The following is a 19,877-nucleotide window of genomic DNA, read 5'->3' on the forward strand; positions in this document are numbered from 1 at the left end:
TATCTGGGTGATTGCATTCTCCCCATTTATGTAACCTCTCCTACGATCTACTGACACATAATTGCTAGTTCATCTGTCTTTTCCACTTCCCTTATTGACTTCAATTTTATTTTATTTTTGGACATCAAGGAAAAATCCTTTTGATCAGTTCTGTCCTTGTAAAGCAGCCTCTCTTAGGTCCTCACTTGCACCAATCCACAGCTTGGGCTGTTGAACTTCCAGGGAAAAAATGCAACTCTTCAGTGGAGCTCAGGGCATCCACAGCAATGTTTCCAGAATGAAGGCTGGGAAGAGCATGATTCCCAACAGAGTCAAATATGCCCGCTCTTCCCACTACTATCTCCAGTGCTCCTCACTCCTGAATTGRGAAGCTGTAGTTTCCAGGGTGGGCAAATGACAGAGAACAGAAAGGAGAGAGGAATGATCTGTGTCAAGATATCTTCCTGTGTCTAGCACATGTTAAAAGGCAGCAAGAAMACCGCAGGGACCCCACGTCTTGTGAACTTGAGGGGAAAAGTGAACTTGAAGGCAGAAAGATTTCATACCTATGATTCATGTGCTTGTGTCTTTGCTGGAACTGGAACTTAGTGGAACTGATRTGGTCCCTAGGGAGAGTTAATTATACATAATGTAAAATTCCTGTTAGAATATCATTTCACTGAAATATTTTGACCAAAATGATACCTGTGTTGCAGAAATTTCWGGCACACAGAACACATTTAACTATCACAGCCATCAGTAGCCTGCAGAAAAGTGTTTTGAGATTGTCTCATAGTCACAGTCCACAAAAAGACCGTTTATCTTTACAAGTGCCCCCACTATTTTTGATCAAAGTAGTATTTTGTTAACAGAGATACAGCTTCAAAGAATATACTTGGATAAAAAATAGTGGAAATAGTCAATATCTTTCTTTTAATGTATAGAAAAGATATGAGGAAATAAACTTCTAATTTTCTGTCATGTATGCAGATTCAAATTATGGATCCATTTGTAGGATCCAGGAATAGCAGCCTGTTTGAATACGAGAGCATTTTATTATATTTTTGGAAAAAGGGTCAAACCTGGTCTCATTTATATGCATCATCATCACAAAAAAGTACAGTTTTTAAAACAACATTTTTACAAGGTAGTTGAGCTTTTATAAAGGTGAAGAATGAGTAGGAAGCTTCTCAGAAGAGRCATTAATATTCTATCTAAAAAAATTAATATTCTGCCTGAAGTGTTTTCAATCCTAAATAAAATATCTCAATTTTGCAGATCACTCTTGGGAGAAGGAGAAAAAGCAGAAAAATTTGCCTCAAAAAAAMCCCCCAAAAAACCAAAACCAAAACAAAAAAAAAAATCAAAAAACCCCGCTTTTGAATATACTGTTTTAAAGAGTTTTTGAACAGCTCTGCTTGCTAAGAATTCCACAGTAAAGTTTCACAAGACTTATATTTCAAGATGGAGCTTGAAATCAAAAGTCTGTGGTGTGAATTGGATCTAAACAAAGTTATGTAAAAAAGGTACTACAATGACTTCAGASACAAGATTTCGTTGAGAATTTAACTAGCAATTTCCTAGCTAAACCACGGCTCTGTTAGCAGCAGATGCAGTTTGCTGTACACAATGATGTTTTAAATAAGATTCATCTGAGCTTACATTATATGTTTGTTACTTTAAATTTTGTTACAGTGAAGATYAGTAAACAAAGATGGTCTTTATCTGAAGCCAACTGAAATAAAGGATAATCTCTCCTTTGACAGCACCAGGCATTGCTTTTCATCATGGTGTACGTCAGAATTTTCAGTTTGAATACCTAAACAGTGGCAGCAATTAGAATAGCTAATTTTCCCATCTATCTTAGAGCAACACCAAAAGTATGCATTTTGTAAGTTACATCATAGAAAATGGAGTATTTCTTCCACTTCCCCCCAAAAAAAAAAAAAAAAAAAAGTTTACATAGGATATGACTTTTACTTAGCCCTTATATTTCTTGGGCATGGATTATATAGGCTAGGCATAGATTTAGATCTGGGCATATCATCCACATCTGAGTAGCTTGGTGAACATGTGCAAAGTCATATGATATAAGCGTGCCTGGTAGCAAAGCCAGCTCCACCCTGGTTCCATGTACCTGGCCTTTGTTGTCCCCAGGGAGGTGTCTGATAACCTGGGCTAACCTGGCTGAGATAGCTGGATTWTTCCTGGCTGTCAGGCCCTGCCATGCCTTCCCAAGCAGCCTCTGGAACCTGTGGCTCCCCAGACYCCCGGAGATTTTGACGGTAACAGTGAYACAACAAACCACAGATCACCATCTGATCTGATCTGCAGAGAGTCCAGGYGATTAAAAATTATAAGTTAAATTGTATTATGAATTCCCTGCTATGCTACTTATGGATTGTACTATGATGGCTCTGCTTGTAGAAATGCTGTGCCATTCTAATAATAAATTCTCTTCCATACCAATCATAACATCCTGTTAAGAAAACAAAGCTTTAATTGTAACTATGATTTAGTGCTATTATCACTCTGCCAATATCCCTAAGAGAACCAATCTATGTTGGGTGACAGTGTTACTCAGGTAACAGTGAAATGTCTGTTAACCAAGAACCTCATGGAACAACACGGAACATTTCTGCAAGAGTGAAAAGGGCTGGAAGCAGTATTTAGCAAATTGAAAGGGATGGTTGGCAGTTGCTCAAAGGAACATTACTAAATTAAAACTTCCTGTTTGAAAATTAAGTTACTGTTTGTTTTGTTGGTGGGTTTTGAAAGAGGTTAATTGAAAAGTGCTAATGGCTTAGTGATATCTGGAAGGAAATTGTTCTTTTTTTTGTCAATTGATTTTGGTCATTTGGCAGCTTTTTATGCAGAGTGACTTAAGATACTTTCTACTGTAAAACCGTCTATAGTTAAATTTTGAGACCTTTACAATGCTTTTCTTTTTCTATTGTTCAACACCTAATTTGAGGTAGACTTGACTTTCATAGCTCACATAAAATTAACAGAAGACTGTTGATTTGGTGGAAAGTCTTAAAAGTCAAGCATTTCTAGAAATCAGGTGTCTCCTGCCCATCTTTCAGAGATGTCAGATTTTGGGCATATAAATGTTGGAGAATAAGTGCAGCTACTGTTGCTGCAACATTGTCATTAATGTTTGAATTGACGGTCTGGTATATAATTACTTGCATTTGGAAATCAGGACATTATAGAAAATAGTATTGTAGAATACAGTCTAATACTGAAAAATTACAGATTCATTTCACTTAGATGAAAAGACAAATACAAACAAATGGATTGACAGTTGAAATCCAGAGTCTTACACAGAAAATACAAGGTTTTAAAAAAATTTCTTTTGAAAAATACCAAGCCTATTTTCCTACTCACAGCAGCATGGAAATTTCAGTCCTTGCCCTCTTTCCTTGTTCTCTCTTTGCAACTTTCTAGGCACCACACACCACTCACACCAGGGACACTTCAGAAAGAATTATACTTTCTGCTGCACAGCATAGTCTGTGTTTTAAATGTGGGTTCTTGCCATCTGAAATTCACATGGCTGCAGGAGTGAACTGGCTACAYCATTCACAGCAGGCACAGGAATGTGGGAAACAGCAGCTCTCCAACTGAYGTCGATGCATCTTTTCTAAAAATTAGATGGGCATCACGACACAAGCCAGCAAGCTCAGCTGGTTTTGCAGTCCTGCATGCCATACGACAGCTAGGATATCAGCTGTTCCTATCAGCAAGGAGGAACTGGTCTGGGTGATTTGTTATCAGGGAAAGTCAGAAACCACTGCACCACATTTTCTTGGGACTGGTGCAAATGCAAAAAAAAAAAAAAATAACTGCAGCTGATCTCCAGAAATGGAAGAGATAGTAGGAAAAATTCAATGTGTAAACCACCAACTCATGAGCAGGGGAAATATAAGGAATGGATGAATTCCTGATCCACAAAGAAAGCTACTGCATGAAGCATGAAGGATAAGATGAAAACAAAAGATAAAATGCCCTTATCTAGATTAGAGGAGAAGTGGGAGATTAGTTTAAACAAAGTTGCAAACTGGCTAGCGGTGAGGTTTAGCAGATAGCATCAGGACGGAGGGTGGCTGTTCTTCGAGATTCTCATTGTGTTTTGGATGARATCTTGCTACATTGATGTTGGTGGCCTTGTCAGGAGACACTTTTAGGATTCAAAAGAATCACAGAATTGTAGAATATTGCCATATGAATACATTGAGTCCAACTCCCTGCAGTTAAGAATTTTCATTCTTATTAAAAAGCAGTATATGCTACATTTGGAGAATGTAAGCAAGAATTCTTGTGTGTGGGCTGGAGCAACTTGTCTGTGGGATCTGGCAGAGCAAAATGGTGTTGTGGCTTCACATCTCCTCCAGTTCTCAGAGTAAACAAACAGCTGCAGTAATCAACTGGTATCACACACAAGCAAGCAATATCCTACGAAGGACCAAAAAAATGTGCCAAGACTAAGAGTCAGACCACYGGAGGTCAGAAGATGGAATATCTGAAAGGATTCAGTTGCAATATTCTCTGCTCTCAGTGCATTGAAACAACCAGGAAATGTATTGGCTCCATTCCGCAATGCCCTGATCATCCAGCAAGAACTAATGTGAGCAACCTAATTTGGAAAGCTGCAGAGACTAAGAGAATACAATAGTGAGTGTATGCATGCTTGCACTTGCAAGTAGTTTTAGGTAATACAATGCCAGAGGGACTCCTTACCTTGTAATGAGTTACTCAATCAAGGTACCATAAATACTAACAATTAAAGCGGTTTCCATCAGTTCCTGTACTTGAAAGGGACTGTGCAACAAGAGAAGTGTGGTAACTTTGCTGAATTTATATATTCATGAATCAGCAATATTTATATATTCATGTGTCAGCAACAAGGATGATCAAGATGTTTAGTGGCATGAACCGGATGCCTTCAAAGACATAAATAATAGGAGAAGGATACCCAATAGTGTGAAAGAAATGCATATCCTTAATAACAAGATATTTTTCTTCAAATACAGAAATAGGTTAGGAAAAATTAGTTGACCCAAATTAATCACAGGATGATGGAGTGAGAAACATAATGCTAATGTAAACAGAAAAGCTGTTCTAGACTGTTTTACAATATCGATTTCCAGTAGAGATAAAACAGATTGGTGCTGTTCGTGTATCAGTTCTTTTCACAGAAAGAAGAGAAAAAAGCACCAATTAAAACGTAAGTAGGTATTGAAGRGGTAGCAAGGATATGCAAGGGTAGCAATAAAGCCCTAGTACACAGGCAGGTAGGTGTTTTTTTTTTTTTCCGTCTGGCCCCAGTAAGACTGCAAAGAAAATTACTTTTCTTTAAATGAAAAGGAGACCAACAGGCCGGGAGGGGTATAGGCCACAAACATGTTCAGGGACAGAAAAACGAAYTGTTGACTTTGCAGGTAAAATTTGATCAGTGGAAAGCAACGGGATGGGTCAAGAGGGAACAGTGCTCCACACCTTACAATGCTTTTACCTGACTAGTACCTCATTAAACAGCCTCAAGTGCAAACGCAGGGCTAGAGAAAACGCTGAGGTTTGTTCGTTGGTCTGGGCTTGGCTTCCACAGCGGCCAAAGCCGGAGCCACAGCAACATTCCGGAGGGAGCCGGGCCTGCTCAGCCCCAGGGGAACAAGCGACCCTCGGGAGGAGTTTGGGTCACTCCACACTCAGTGGCCACAGGAGCTCCYCGGCCGCGAGGGCACTTGGCCCGAGTGTGGAGACACCGCCCGCTCGCTCCCGGGGCTCCCGCCGCGATCCCAGCCCTGGGCAGCGCCGGGAGGGAGCAGGACGATGCCGTGTGCAGGCGCGGAGCTCCCAGCCTCAGCCGTCCTGTCTCTGCTCCGAGCGCCGGCGCGGCCGCGGCCCGGCTCTCCCTCCGCGGGCGGTGCGTGTGGGCCGGCGGAAACCCCGCTCCACTCGACTTTGTACCGCTGCTCGCACTTAGCAGGCGCTGCGGGACTCGGAATCCCGGGTGCCAGCGACAGCCTCGCCGCCTCCTCCTCCTCCTTCCCCACCTCCTCCTCCTCCTCCTTCCCCACCTCCTCCTCCTCCACCTCCTTCCCCACCTCCTCCTCCTCCGGAGCGGGGTGCATGATGGCGGCAGCTGCTGTGGCGGAGGTGAGCAGCGCCGGCAGCAGCAGCACGGACACTTCCAGCACGGGCGAGGAGGAGAGGATGAGGCGCCTCTTCCAGACGTGCGACGGCGATGGGGATGGCTTCATCAGCAGGTAGCCACAGCGGGAGGCGGCTCTTTGCTGGTACGGAGCCGTCCCGTCCRCTCCTTCCTACCCGCCGCGCGTCCCTCGGCGCTCAACTTGTGGGCGAGTTGGAACAGTTGTGGAAGTGCAGCCCCGCCGGACACTCCGCGGTTCTCGCCCCTCTCTAGATCCGCTCCCGCCGGTTCCGGAGCCAGKGGCTCCGGCGGGGCCTCGGCGCTGGGAGTTCCCCGGGACAGTGGGCAAATACTGCCCGCAGCACCTCCACGTCCGCCGGGGCTGGAAGATGACGCCTTCCAGCCTGGTTTTTGTCACGTCGTGCCCTGGGCAGGTGRTTTTTGCAAGTAAACACACAAAAAGCCGGTCGTGGGTAATTTAGGAGAATACTCGTCTTGTTCTCACGGATCGTGTAATTTTGTTTGTCAAGACGTTTTTGTCAATATTCTTTTTACGTGATTTCGTTTAAATTCCTACTGGTTTTCGGAGAGTTTGAGGAGTGTCACCTAGACTTAGATTTTGGTGGAGAAGGGTGAGCTGGTGCTTTTGCAATAGATAGTTGGAACTAAGCCACAGTGGAATGTTTACGTCTGGAAGCATTGGCAGTGTGTTTTGGTCCGGAGCTGGTTTTGTGGCAGTGGTATTTCTGAGCTCTCACGACATAATTAAAAAAAACACTGAACTTGAAAAAGGCGTGATTTGCCCGGGGTGGTGGAAACTTGCATTTTCAAARTGAAACATATGCTACTGCTTACAATTAGCAAGTGCTTCTAGAGAACTGGGACAGTGAGGGAATTTCTTAAGTTTGTCATCTAACCTAAGAATATGACCCCACAGAAAGGCTAAGTGAACTTGAATCCCCATTGCCATCTCTTTGGAGCCAGAAAGTTGTTGAAAATCTGTAAGAACTGGCAGTCACTTGAAAAATAAAGTTCAAGGGTTGGGATATTTCTTATCTAAACAGCTCCCTGAACACTCCTTCCCCCCTCTTCCCCCAGTCTAATAATTATTTTGACAGTTGTCGTTTTAAAATAAAAACTTGGAAAATRTATACTTTCCAACCAGTATGCTAAGACTGCTTCTCTTGCCGTTTGTTTACAGTCTYCATGGAATTTGTTCTGATGTCTAAAAACTTATGATGTTCACTTAAAGTGTGTACTGTTTCCTCAGAGCACACTTTCTGATCTGTTCTGTGATGTTTTTCTGCAGTGTAAACTCCCTGTGTATTTACAGTTTAAAGACCTTACTCAGGAAATGGTAATRTTAATGCTTTTAGCCTTTCCTAGGGATGGAGAGATATTACCATGACRTAAGCTGCTAATTTCTGATCGGCTTTTCCACATTCCCTAAGTTWTGTCCCACATTTGTATTCTGTGTACTTCAAAGTCAGTGTTTCAGAGTGTTGCTTGAAAGATAGTGTTGAAAACTCCTGGATGTCTCTGAGTATGGACTTTGGAATTCAGCAGGAAATGGAAGTAAAGCCCGGAACCTGGGTGATGGTTTAAAGTTCTTCAAGGAGATGGTGGGTTCATTGTTGAAGGTTGCTAATATTTTGCTTCAGAAGGGAGTTTTGCCTTCAAGGCAGAGCTGATGTGGCCTTTATCAGAGAACATGGTGTTATAAATTACTGCTTCCTTTACATCTTTATATGTGTGTGAAAGTAGTGAAGGAATATTTAAGAAATGATCTTCGACATGACTTTACTTCATGAGCTAGCCTGGTTAATGAGTTGTATATATGGAATGCCTTTCTTGGTTTGTGTAGTTACTCAATTTCGCTTACMATCTGTTTTATGACAATGGCTTGTGCAGGAGACTTGTCCAGTCAGATTGGGGTATGTTTATAGTATGTACCACCACAGTCTTACAGACAACTCCTGGTTTATGGATTCACAGCGTACCTGTTAAAAGTATAGCAGTTGGGGTTTTGTTGTTGTTTAGARCCCTAGTGTTTGGGTAATTGCATCTTTTTTTAATTAAAAAAAATTTAACAAATTAAAGACAAAAAAGTTACAGCTCCTCTTATGCTAAACTTCACCTTGCCATTCTGTGCATACTCTTTGTCTTGCTTCTGTGTTTGGATGGGGCTTTTTTGTTTCATACAGGCCAKTTGCTTGGTTTTCCTGTTCCTTCTTGCCCTGCTTCCTTGGACTTCCCTTTGCTCATCCTTGTGGCCAGCAATTTTTTTTTTCCTTTCTTGCAGCCCTAGTGAAGATTGTAGGCTGACTTCTGCATATTATGATGTCTTTTACAGCAGGCTAAACATTGCAGTAAATGCCCAGGCATGTGTGTAAAGAGCTGAAAACACAAAAGCCAGTACCGTAAAATCATCTCCTTCCTTCTGTTGTAGAACTAGACTTTCCTGTGATCTATAACCTATTACTAGCATAAGCTTCTTTTTAAAAACTAGCTTGTTTTCAATGTAATGGGACCAAAACYTCCAATTTTGCAGCTTCTACTAAGTTCTATCTTTGAAAATTCATATCCTTTCTCTTTTATTTGCAGGCCTGAAGCTTGGTCAATCATTTCKTTGCCTACCACAGGCAGCAGTTTGTTAGATTTCTTTTTTTTCCAGCTCCAGTGCTGTTAAGGAAAAGGAGATCTGTATACTTGCAGCAAAGGCAGGCATTTTGTGTGTGTGTTTGTTCAGTTCATATTGCATGGGGAAAAGAGATATTTACATTCCTAATGAAATAACATGGTGTCCCAGCTGTGGAAATGCTTTGTTATGCATCAAACTGTAATAAACCTCTTCAAATAATAGCAGGGAAGTACAGGCACAGATGGAGAGGCGGAGCATGTCCYGAGATTCTGATTAATTTTCAGGCTCTCACCTGAGATATTGGTTAATTTCAAGGCTTTAAATAGGATGATATCAAAACAATCAAGCATAATTAAGCATGTACCATTGGTGGTTGTAATCCAGAAGATACTGAACTAYGGGATATGAAACGCTAAAGCAGTATATCTAAGCCATGTTTTTATATGTGCATATTGAAATTTTGCAGCATCCAGCTAGAGAAAAGTACTAAGAAAGCMTAAGAGTTTTAACTTGTTGGCTTGTACTGAAATGGCTTTTGATTCTTCTGGGATTAATGTTTGTTACCTAATTATTTTAATATCTTGCAAATGTTTGGCACTCTTCTGATAGTTGTGCAATAGGAGGTRATTTTACAAAAACCATCTAACCAACCAACCAACAAGTACCCCCCTCTGCCCCCAAAAAACAGATTCTGAATGCTTGAGATCAGCTGGATGACCATTGCTAAGAGCAGAAGGCAGCTTTAAACACTGTTTACAGCAGAACTTCAGTTTTGCAGCTGTAGCTGGATTTTATGGTTATTAACAAAAAGCTGTTAACTGAAAAAAGWGTAATTGCTTACCTTTGTTTATTCTATTTGCTTTGAAAGTTTCAGAATCTGATGTTACAGTTATAAACATTTTCAGTTTCAGAGGGTTGGTGCATTGGGGGGACGCCTGGGTTTTTGGTTTTTTTTTTGTTTGTTTTTTGTTTGTTTTGGTTTGGGTTTTTTGTTTTGGTTTTTCTTTTGKGGGGGTTGTTTTGGTAATGTCTGCATATGTAGCCTTGGATGAAGCTGGGCTGGATGGATCAATGTCTTCTTCAGAAGCTTAATTGCCTTGCTGCTTTATTATATATGGATTRTATTGAAATCCCATTTAGCACATAATGGTTTTCATCTTCGCAGAAATCACTAAATGAGTTTCGGATTACTCTATTCTAACACTGCAAAGTCTAGRTAAGGTAACTTTGAATCTGCAGGAAATATTTTTGCTTAAAAAATGAAAGTATGAGCTATGGAAATAATGGGTGAAAAAAATTAATTTAATTATTAAGTTAGAAATGTGCTAGCTTTCTAATTTTAACTTTTAAGCATGGATGAATAATTTTAGGATTGTGAAGARGGAGGGCAAAGCTGGTGTTTAGTTCCGATGGAACTTCGTCATCATATTAACAGTAATGGAATGAAGTTTTGTTTGTAGAGTTTGTTTGAAAACAGASTTGTCTGTGTGCACAAATTTTTTTTTTACAATGGGGTCAATATCTTACAGAAAACCTTGGTARAAGTACAGTAAGATGTATAAAAACTATAAACTTTGTATTGAGCTTACACTGACTGTTGAAAGGATATGCTGAATGACTGTGCCTTCAGTAGCCCTGCACAGAGGCAGTTAAAAGGAGCTTGTTGGATTTGATTTGTTGTCTGAGTGGTTTTAGTAGTACATTTCTTCAGGAGCTCAACACCTTTGCAAGTACAGGCTGATCCTTCTCTTTTTGATGGATTGTCACARTAGAAGGACATTCCCATCTTTCTTCCTTAGTGTGTTTTGGCACACCCTCAGTGTTTCTGCATCGAATGGCCACATGCTATTAGAGGAGAAAGCCCATATTTTCAGAAAGACMGAATGGGTATCTATTAATTTTATCAAGGGAGGAGAGTCATTCTTCTGTGGTCTCTGTTACTCTCCACAGAAGTAGTTACCATTTCATTTAGCCTTTTTTGTGTTGTTTGGTTTTGCTAATGTGCTTCAGCTTCTTTGTTTCATATTTAAAGAAATAACTATTGAAGCACAAAACGACCAGTTAAATGAAGCGACAGAATCAGTCTGGGTTGTCCATGACCAGTCAAGTCACCAMTGGTGGTAAAACACTTGATCAATCCATAAGATGACTGTTTATGAAGTAATGCAAACATGTTCAGTCAGGGTCTCTGAAAACTTACCCTGGGCGTGAGTTACTATTCTGTATGTAGAGGCTTTCTAGTCTCTGCAGGGTATTCTGTGCTGTTTGTGAGCTGTGTCAGGAGCAAGTTGTTGTGAGTGCTTAAATGTCAGCAGACTAGGGAGTGGTAAAGCCATATATCCTACAAGCAAGAGGTTGATAAAAGGTCAACTCTAACAGARCAGGTGGAAACAAAAAACTGGCTTTGAAGACTTGGGGGAAGTAGTATTTATTCTGCCGCTTTTGCAGCTTCTGGGATTTCAAATTTCAAAAGCGGTCTGATCCCAGTACTGTGCAGTCCTAAGTCTGGCCTCAATCCAGCTGTCTAACAAGGAGACATCTTTTGGAAGTAGTCTGCAAAATGCCAGCAAGATTGGAACAAAGTTTTGCTCAGTCGTTACCTTCAGTTTGGCTCTTCATATAGCTGGGCTGTTGCTGAAAAAGTTTTYAGACCTCAGTGCAGCATTTTCTTCTCACTTGAAGTCTGTACTATTTGYTCTGTGTTTTCTTTAACCCAACTGAGTTTTAGGAATTGCAGGGGGGAAAAAAACCCAAATCTCAAAGCAACCCCCCTGCACCTTGGTAAAATGTACTTTGTCCTTTTTACTAGTACTTTAGTTTGTCTTGAAAACAGTTTCAGCTTCCAGATTCTGTTCCTAGACTTAATTGTAGTCTTCATCCATCTCCATTTAGGAGCCTGTCACAGGGCTTGTGATCCGTGCAGCTGAAGGATTGCTTTTATATGGACACAATACTTGCTGTATGCCAAATAAGATGGTGACTGGAAGCACTATTCCTTTTTTCACTGTTACAGTCTGGTTTTTCTGTTTCTTTTGGCACTTGCCTTAGTCAGTGATTCCACAGTTGAAGGATTTTTGTGGGGTTTTAGTCCAACCTTGTCTTTCACAAGTCCTCTCAGAGCATCATAACCAAAAAAGGAATAACTTAGGGGCAAAGCCAGGAGGGTGGATATACATGAAAGGCAGAGAGACATGCTTAGTTTAGGATGAAGAAAATATTGTTAAATAGTGCCTAAAAATACACAAAGAATCAAAATCCATTTAAGCGATTATGTATTTCAAAGTCTCTTTGTTACAACTAATATATAGTTGAGGAATAGATCCAAACTTGGATTTTCTGAACCTGTCATATTTATTAATGAGTTAGCAGTCCGGTTCTTAAAAATACCCRAAGGGTGTTTTAACTGGAGCTGTTAATGTTTTAAAGTTAAGTTAACTTCGTTAAGTTACCTTGTGTGTTTTATGTAGGTTATCGCTTTTTTATTTCCTCATTGACTCTAATAATCTGGTAAAAGGGACTAAGGTACGTATCTCAGGCTTGTTGTTTCATGATGTTACTGGTTTTTTGGTTTTTTTTCCATGGGAGCTTGTGGTCCAGGTAGATTGTAATGTGGAAAAACTGACCAAAGAATAAGTCACTTGAAAATACAAATGTCAAATTTTTTCATCCCTTTGAAAGTTACCATCCAGCTGGCTTCTAATAATTTAAGTTAYTTGTTATCTTTGTTAATTTTTTATTGATTTTTTTATATTTATCTTTTTATTGAGATTGTTGCAAATACCATCTTATTTGGGTAATTACTGTAAAAGAATTTAACCACTCTTTTAAGTCAGTAATTTCAAAATCAGTAATTTGCCTTTTGTGCAAAAAAAAGCAGTAATTGTCAAAGAGGGGTTTGTTTTGCCTTGTGCTTTCTAGGTTTCTTGGTGGCAATTCTGAAAGATTGAAACTTCATTAATACACTCTGCTACTCTCCTCCCAAGGGTGTTAGATGCTGTGATACTTGGTGTTTCTCGCAAATCCATAGCCCTGGCTTTGTAACCCAGGAACCACTGTAGGAACCACTGGTGGCTGTTCTAGCAGTATGACTGTGAGTGCAGTAAATATTTGATTGTGTTTAGCTCATATTTGATTGCATCTTCCATTTACAGTAGACAAGGCAGTTGGCATCCTCTTTAGCCACTGACAGATTTCTTGTGTTGCTAAGGAGCAACTTTCATGTTCTTGTTTTCAGAACAAAATTGCCAAATCCTATAGTTTGAAATTCATGGATGGGTTGACTGTGTTGGGAGGGACTTGGATGAGAGAAGAGTTCCACCAATGTGAGTGGTTAACTGCTTGTATTTGTATTTACTGTTTGAGGGTGCCATGTGGTGGTTTGCTGGTAGTCATGGGTGGATTCTAAAATTATTTTAAAATTTTCTTATGTCTGTGATTGCTGGAGTAAGGTAGAGATTACCCAGGAATTATTCAAGCAGCAGGTCATACATGTTTTGATTGGGAGTAACCTCACAAAATACTTGGGGACCTGGCGTATCTTGCAAATGTTCAGGCCTAAGCTGTGTACCTGCACTCCTTATAGAATAAACTGGGAATAGCAAGTGAAGAGTTTCATGATTTTTTTAAGTCAACCTATGCTGCCAGGTGAGTTGTTCTACTGTGCATGGTCCTTAAGTTTCACTGCACTAAAATTTGTTCAGTGAGAGAATTACCTTAGCTGAACACTAGTTCAGTAAGAAATATTTCATTGCAGCATGGTCAGTTTATAGTTGTGACTTTTTATATGACAGTGTTGTGACTTTTAATGTTGCCACAAGATTGGGGGGGTAGGGGTAAGAAACGAGCTTGGGGTTTAGCTGTGATCCCTCTGGTTATATTCGCTTGATTTTTAGACATGCTTCACTCCAAATAATCTGAACTGAAAAATCCCTCTAAAAGTTAATTTATTTTCAGAAGTGTAAAAAGGACAACAGAGGTTTTATTGAGACTCTGATATCTCAGCTGGTAGATGAAGGGCATTAACAAGGCTTGTGTTGTGCCAAATTGAGTGTTGTCCAAAGGATGGGCTTGTGAATGAGAAGTTAYRCTGTGKATACATGGCTTTTCAAATCCACCTTGTTTTTACTGTGAATGTGCATCTTTTAGAATAAATATTACATATATGGAATTCATCTTAGGGTAGTATTGTGAAAGGTAGCCAAGGCAGTAGAGAGCTTTGAATACAGATGGTTGAATTTCAAATAAAGCATACAGGGATTTTGGGGTTGGCTKATCGTTAACCCTGTATTTTTCCTGATGATGCTCAGCATTATGGAACTAGGTCAAGTTGCGAGTTAATTGTGAACAGGCACTGGAACATGCAGAAATTTAAACTATCAGGGAATTTCAAGTGTAAAATTGTCTCACAGCATGGGAAGTTTTGAAAAAGTAACAAAAAATAGAGAGTACTCAATAGAGGGAGCCAGTGAGCTGCTGATGAGTGAGGCTGAGACGAGAGATGGTTTTTTTTTGCTTTCTACTCTGAAAATAACCCATAGAATGARGCTGTTCGTGCAGATAGGACTGGTAACAAATGCCTAAGATGGAAGGGGGAAGAAAGAAGTTGAAGAATCCTTGTATTTGTTTTAGTTAGTTGTTCTTGAAGATCTTCATGTAGTGCTCCTAAAGACAGGCTCAGAATTATTTTCCATTCTTTTTCCCTGAGTTCTTCTAAAAGATAGAAGTAACAGCCAATGAGGAAAGATAAAATATGCTGCTTTTCTTTAAAAGTGTGTTGACATGGAGTCAGTCTACAGACAACTGCATGGATATGGATTTGTTAAGAAAAAGTTATATCCAACCCATCTAATCTTTCCTAGATCTAGTGAGAGCAGTTTGTGGTAGGAGTGAAACAAGAGATGTGTTGTCTTTTTTAAGGCTTTTGATGTTTCATGGCACTTGTATGTAAGCCAAGGAGCTASACTAAGGGAGAATTTGGGAGTTTTTTTTCCCCCCAAGGGCTACTTAGAACTCATTAGACCCAGTGCTTTGTTTTCAAAATAATTGTAATCAGAAAGGTGGCCTGGACCAGATCAGCGTTATTAAGAATTAATGATCTGGATGACTTGATAATGAGAAAATTTTYTTAAAATTGAGATGACACCAAGCTAAGGAAAATTGGAGACTTGCTGGGGGATAAGAGTCGCAATTGGTGCTGACAGATGAAGCTATTGCTTGAAAAAAATGAAGTGAGTTAAAAGTAGGGGCAAGAATACAGTAGCACATTTGGTAGTACACATGCAGGATGCATGCTTGATGAAAAACTTTTGAGATTTGTAGTGGTTTTCAAGTCAGATTTGAATTAACAAATTCATGCTATTGTAGAACAGGACATCTGCTTTCAACTTTTAGTGTCTTTCTGGTTTATCCTTTAAGGTAGTCACTAGTTCTGCGTGCTGTCATCCATTCAGTTGGTGGATCATTTAGAGATAGACTAGAGCAGCTTATGGAAGGTGATTAGAGATGCAAAAAATGGGATTCTTCACTAAAAAGAAGGTTGAACATCTGATTATGGACTTTAAATATGAAAAGGCTACCTTTCTAATCAGTTGTGATGGCAGAAAACAGTGTGTTAACTTCCTTTCTGAAGTAGCAATTTGAATTGTATCTGGGAAGATTAAAATTAGGAAACTTGCAGAAGAGAACAGTGAAGTGCTAGGACAGAGCACAAATGGAGATTGTGGCATTCTTAAAAAAACAGGTTAGATACCCCATCCATGAGTGATGACAGTTTTGAGTTTGTTATATTTTCTACACTGGAAGAACTTAATTGCCTATCTTACTCTTTTTAAGGGATTATATGCTGAGTTGTACARTTTGTCTCTTGTGCTTATAGGATAATCAAATGCGCAAGAGCCTATATAGTGCCATATAGACTTCCACTATGCAGAACCCAGTGGTTACAGAATAAATACCCCCTTGGGGGTCTGCAGTCTGGTTTAGTTACTTTTTCCCCATTTGCTTTCAGCTTTATGCTTACACTTTTCTTTCATTCCTTCATATTTGGGGGCARAAGTAGAAATATAAGTCCTCTAAAACTGGCAAATGTCAGTCAATGCTCTTAAGTCTTCCCAAGTTTTCATGTAGCATGAAAAAAAGACCCATCTGCATGAATTCYCTTCCTGATCATAATGAGATGCTAAAACTGAAGGCTCAGTGTGAGTTTCAAATCCCAGTACTAACAGTATTGCTGCTTAGCGTTTTAACAAGTGTGTCCAGCTGATGTGCCAGTTCTGCATCCTATCCTGCCACACATTATTCATGCCTTGCCAAACACATCAGCTTCGTTGAAAATGGCTCATTTATGACTTTTGCCTGGTGCTTACGGTAYCTTTGATACACGGAAAATAGGGAGCATTGGGACAGCCAAAATAAAATGGAACTTTACATTATAAATTAACAGTATGAGTGTTACTGCATATCTTACACTTTGATTTGAAAAATCGTTGATTAATACTACTAGGTACTCTAGCACTAAGAAGTAAACTCAAATAAAATATTCTTGAAACAAAATGCAGAGAGTATTCCAAATATCCATGTATAAATTGTTTACACATTAATTTATCTATCTTTTCTTGTTATGGCTAGTGGTGATGGTCATGAATGCAGTTTATTAAACTGAGATGAGAACTGCGGACCTTTTTTTCCTAACAATAACTCTCAGGCAGATGTATTGTTGCAGGAAATTTGTAGTTCTTCATTCTTTGCCCTTTCATCAAGACATCCAGGTAGCAGCAGGTGGAAAATTCCAGCAGTTCTGAAGATGTCTGCATTATTCCTTCAGACGCTATAACTTCAGTCTTGCCTTACYACTTCCTTTTGAAGATAAATGTTTAAGTGCTGACTTAATCTTACCAGGATGATCTTCACATGATAAAGTAACAGCTTCTGTRTTGTTAAACCATCAAAATTGGTAATAATTCAGGGATTTGGAGAATAGAAAATACCTCTTAAAGTATTTTCTATGTGAAAAGATCTGTGAGATGTAATTTATATTGTGGCAAAGCTAATKAAATCTCATGTTTCTGAGTCTAAATTCGTTGGAGGGACAGCAGTTTCTTTTTTGTGTTTGTTGTTGTTTCTAAAAATTATTTCATCAAGAAAGCATACTAAGTAAGAACTACTGTGGATGTTTGTCCTCTTTTCTAGTTTACCAAACGCTATGATCTGAATTTGTTGAACAGTGTTTTTCTCTTCGGTGAAGTCAAGGCATCTATCAYGGCTTAGGTGAACTGCATAACTACATAAATCCTTCATCTAGCACCCCATGTAGGAGGACATTGTTTTAATCATGTTTTGCAGACAGCAGTGGACACTGTCTCTTAGTCTTGTAACCTTTAGAAGTGCTCTCTGTAGTTGGGTGCTAACCTTGACATGCTTTTTTTTTTCCCAAAGATCATAGTGTCCTACAGACACAGGACTTCTGCAGTACACTTTCTGTGGTTTGTTTTTTGTTGGTATTTCGGATAACTTGGGAATCATCGTGCATTACTTCTGTTCATCCAGATTGAGAAATAAGCATTTTGATACAGCTTGCCTTGTGTGATGCTGGACCGTCTTACCTAATTATTTCTTTCCCCATCTGAAACTGTTAGAAGTTTATTCAGAACAAATGGTGTCACTGTGAGCCTTTTGGAAGACATCTGAGTGAAGACAACCACCATTYTGGAACTGCTGCCTGGATTGTTTGCCTGTGGTTGCTCACAGAAAAGCTAGACAACTGTTGTGATTCTGTGATTTAAGTTGTCAGTGGCTTGACTTACTCAGAGAATCAGAGAGAATGGAGCAGTGGGTCCAGGGTGCTCTGGAGATTGATGGCTGCCGCAGGGACATAAACTAAACAAGAACAGAAGTGATTTGAAAATGCTTTCAGAACAGCAACTTCTTATTGCCTCTGAGGACTCTGTTAGGCGGTCCTTTTTAAGATCAGTCCTTTTAAAATTAATGTTTCAAATAGATTACTGTTTATCTACAGTATTGGTCTAGAAGTGATTCATGACACAACTGCATGGAACAGTTTTTCTTACACTCTTTGTTTATTTACTCTTATTTGCGTCTGGGGAACTTGGCTGCATTTATAATTTTGACTTCCCTCTTCAAAGGTGTTTGTGCACCTAGACTGCAAGTTACGTAAACAAGGATTAAGTGTTTCCTGTCAAAATGATTACACCTTTTTTACTCRCTGAAAATTGAAATAGTTTTAAGAAAATACATGATTTTCCTTGGTGTTATGTAGTGGACCCATCCTTGCAAGATTTATTTTATAAATCAGTTTTTATTTGTGTAGCAGCAGGGAAATCTTTGGTCTGTAGGTGACCGGAGCTGGGTGTGGAAAGGTCCCTGTGGGTTGTAGTGAGATGGAGGCTTATGTAAGATGTGCTAYCAGTGCCGCAGCCTCTTCCTCACCCATTATAACAGATTAGCTCCCCTGGGGCCAGGGCAACCGACCTGTGTCCTGGAATCCCAAGGCAAAATCACCCTGCACTGCTGCTGATACTGATTTCAAAAGTAGCACACTTCTACAGAGTCCCTCAATGTGATGCTGTATCTGATGTGGTCCAAGGGAACAGATACAGACCTAGGTGAGTTATGTCAGTTACTCCCCATGTACAAATCTAAATGTGCTGTCATCCATATTTTTCTTTGCAACACCCTTATGAGATTATATTTGTAATTTTTTAATTTTTAAAAACTGGGAACTGGGCCGTGGAGATTATTTATTAATTGATCAGTTTCAAATSTAAGTACAAAACTCTGACTGAAAATTAAATTGCAAGTTATAATAGCTTATATTTGGCCTATGTGATTAATTCTTCTATAATAAGTACTTCTTGCCATAGGTAGAGATTTGTTACTTTCTGTTATTTTTGCTGGGGGGTTGTTCGTTTTTTAAAACTACATGGTCATGTTATCATCATCATTACTATTACTGTTATTATCATTATTATCCAATTTTACTGTAAGCTAACTAGAATTCTGTTCTGGTAGCTCTGGAATTCTTGCGTAGAAGAGACTTGCAGAGCTCAACCCAACATACAATTTCCTTCTACAGAGTAGAATGGGCCTTGATTCTGATAATAAATGACTTAACGTAACTGTGAAACTGTTCATGCAAGAACTGTGAATATTTCACTGTACCAGATTTTTATAGAAACCTTCCGAATGTTATCCTGATGTTAGTAATGATAATATTCTAAATATGCTTATAATTCACATAATACTAATATTGCACATTTCCTTTGCCTTCCTTCTCCAGAAAGATTTTGTACAACACGGAAATAATCAACATGCTTTTGAGATTCTTAAAAGAAGCCATAGCATAGAAACACATACTATTTGCGGTGTGGTAGTGCTATGCTTTTTGTTTTAAGAAAAAGATGGCAGGAAAGAAGAAGTGAAGTGTGAAAGGAGTAAAATAGTGATAATTTAAAAAAAATTCAAATCAAAGGTAATGGGGCACCAAGAAGATTTTGATTGTGCAGAGCAGCTGTTGCTTCAGATCTGCCTGAATTGTTTGCCCACATTTTATTTAGGATGTGATYATTTGTCGTTTGATAAATATGCATCTGTCATCATTCAGTCACTGGAGAAATTGTTTCAAGATTTTCTTTCCTTCTGTATTTTAATTATTGGTTTTAAATGTCTGCGCATTCATGTATATTCAGATTAGATAGGGCTAGCATTCCTTTCCTTCTAAACTAAGTTTTTGTTTTTTTGTTTTCTCTATTTCCACTTTTCCAATCTTCCCCTGCCCCCACTCTCCCTCTAAAAATACCTTTAGGAATGACTTGATGATGGTGTGCCGCCAGCTGAATATGGAGGCATCTGTTGCAGAGATCATGCACCAGCTGGGAGCAGATGAAAATGGAAAAATTTCATTCCAGGATTTTAGTCAATGCCGCATGGAACTGGTACAGGAAATCAAGAAGGAGGAAGTGCAGCTTTCTGTGAAATCGGATGACTCTTGTAAAAAGAAAAAGTTAAGGGATAGAGTAGCTTCCTGGCCARCTAGCAGCAATAACAGTTTAGGTAGGTATGACTTTTAAATGTCCTGTTGGCGTA

General features: G+C 39.4%; 1 protein-coding gene across 3 annotated transcripts in view; it reads left to right on the plus strand.

The window, feature by feature from the left end:
- The first annotated feature begins 5,814 nt into the window (after window positions 1-5,814).
- The window catches only part of MCC (MCC regulator of WNT signaling pathway), a 181,860-nt gene continuing 167,797 nt past the window's right edge, over window positions 5,815-19,877 (plus strand). The window contains exons 1-2 of one of the 3 annotated variants that reach the window (XM_057367491.1): window positions 5,815-6,251; window positions 19,597-19,844. In XM_057367491.1, coding sequence (XP_057223474.1) covers window positions 5,815-6,251; window positions 19,597-19,844 — 685 coding nt within the window. The remainder of the gene's footprint in view (window positions 6,252-19,596; window positions 19,845-19,877) is intronic. The other 2 variants (XM_057367492.1, XM_057367493.1) reach the window with 2 other exon arrangements.

The sequence above is a fragment of the Malurus melanocephalus genome, unplaced genomic scaffold (genome assembly GCF_030028575.1).
Source record: "Malurus melanocephalus ecotype Western Australia unplaced genomic scaffold, MMel_1.1 scaffold_80, whole genome shotgun sequence".
NCBI classification, from domain to species: Eukaryota; Metazoa; Chordata; class Aves; order Passeriformes; family Maluridae; genus Malurus; species Malurus melanocephalus.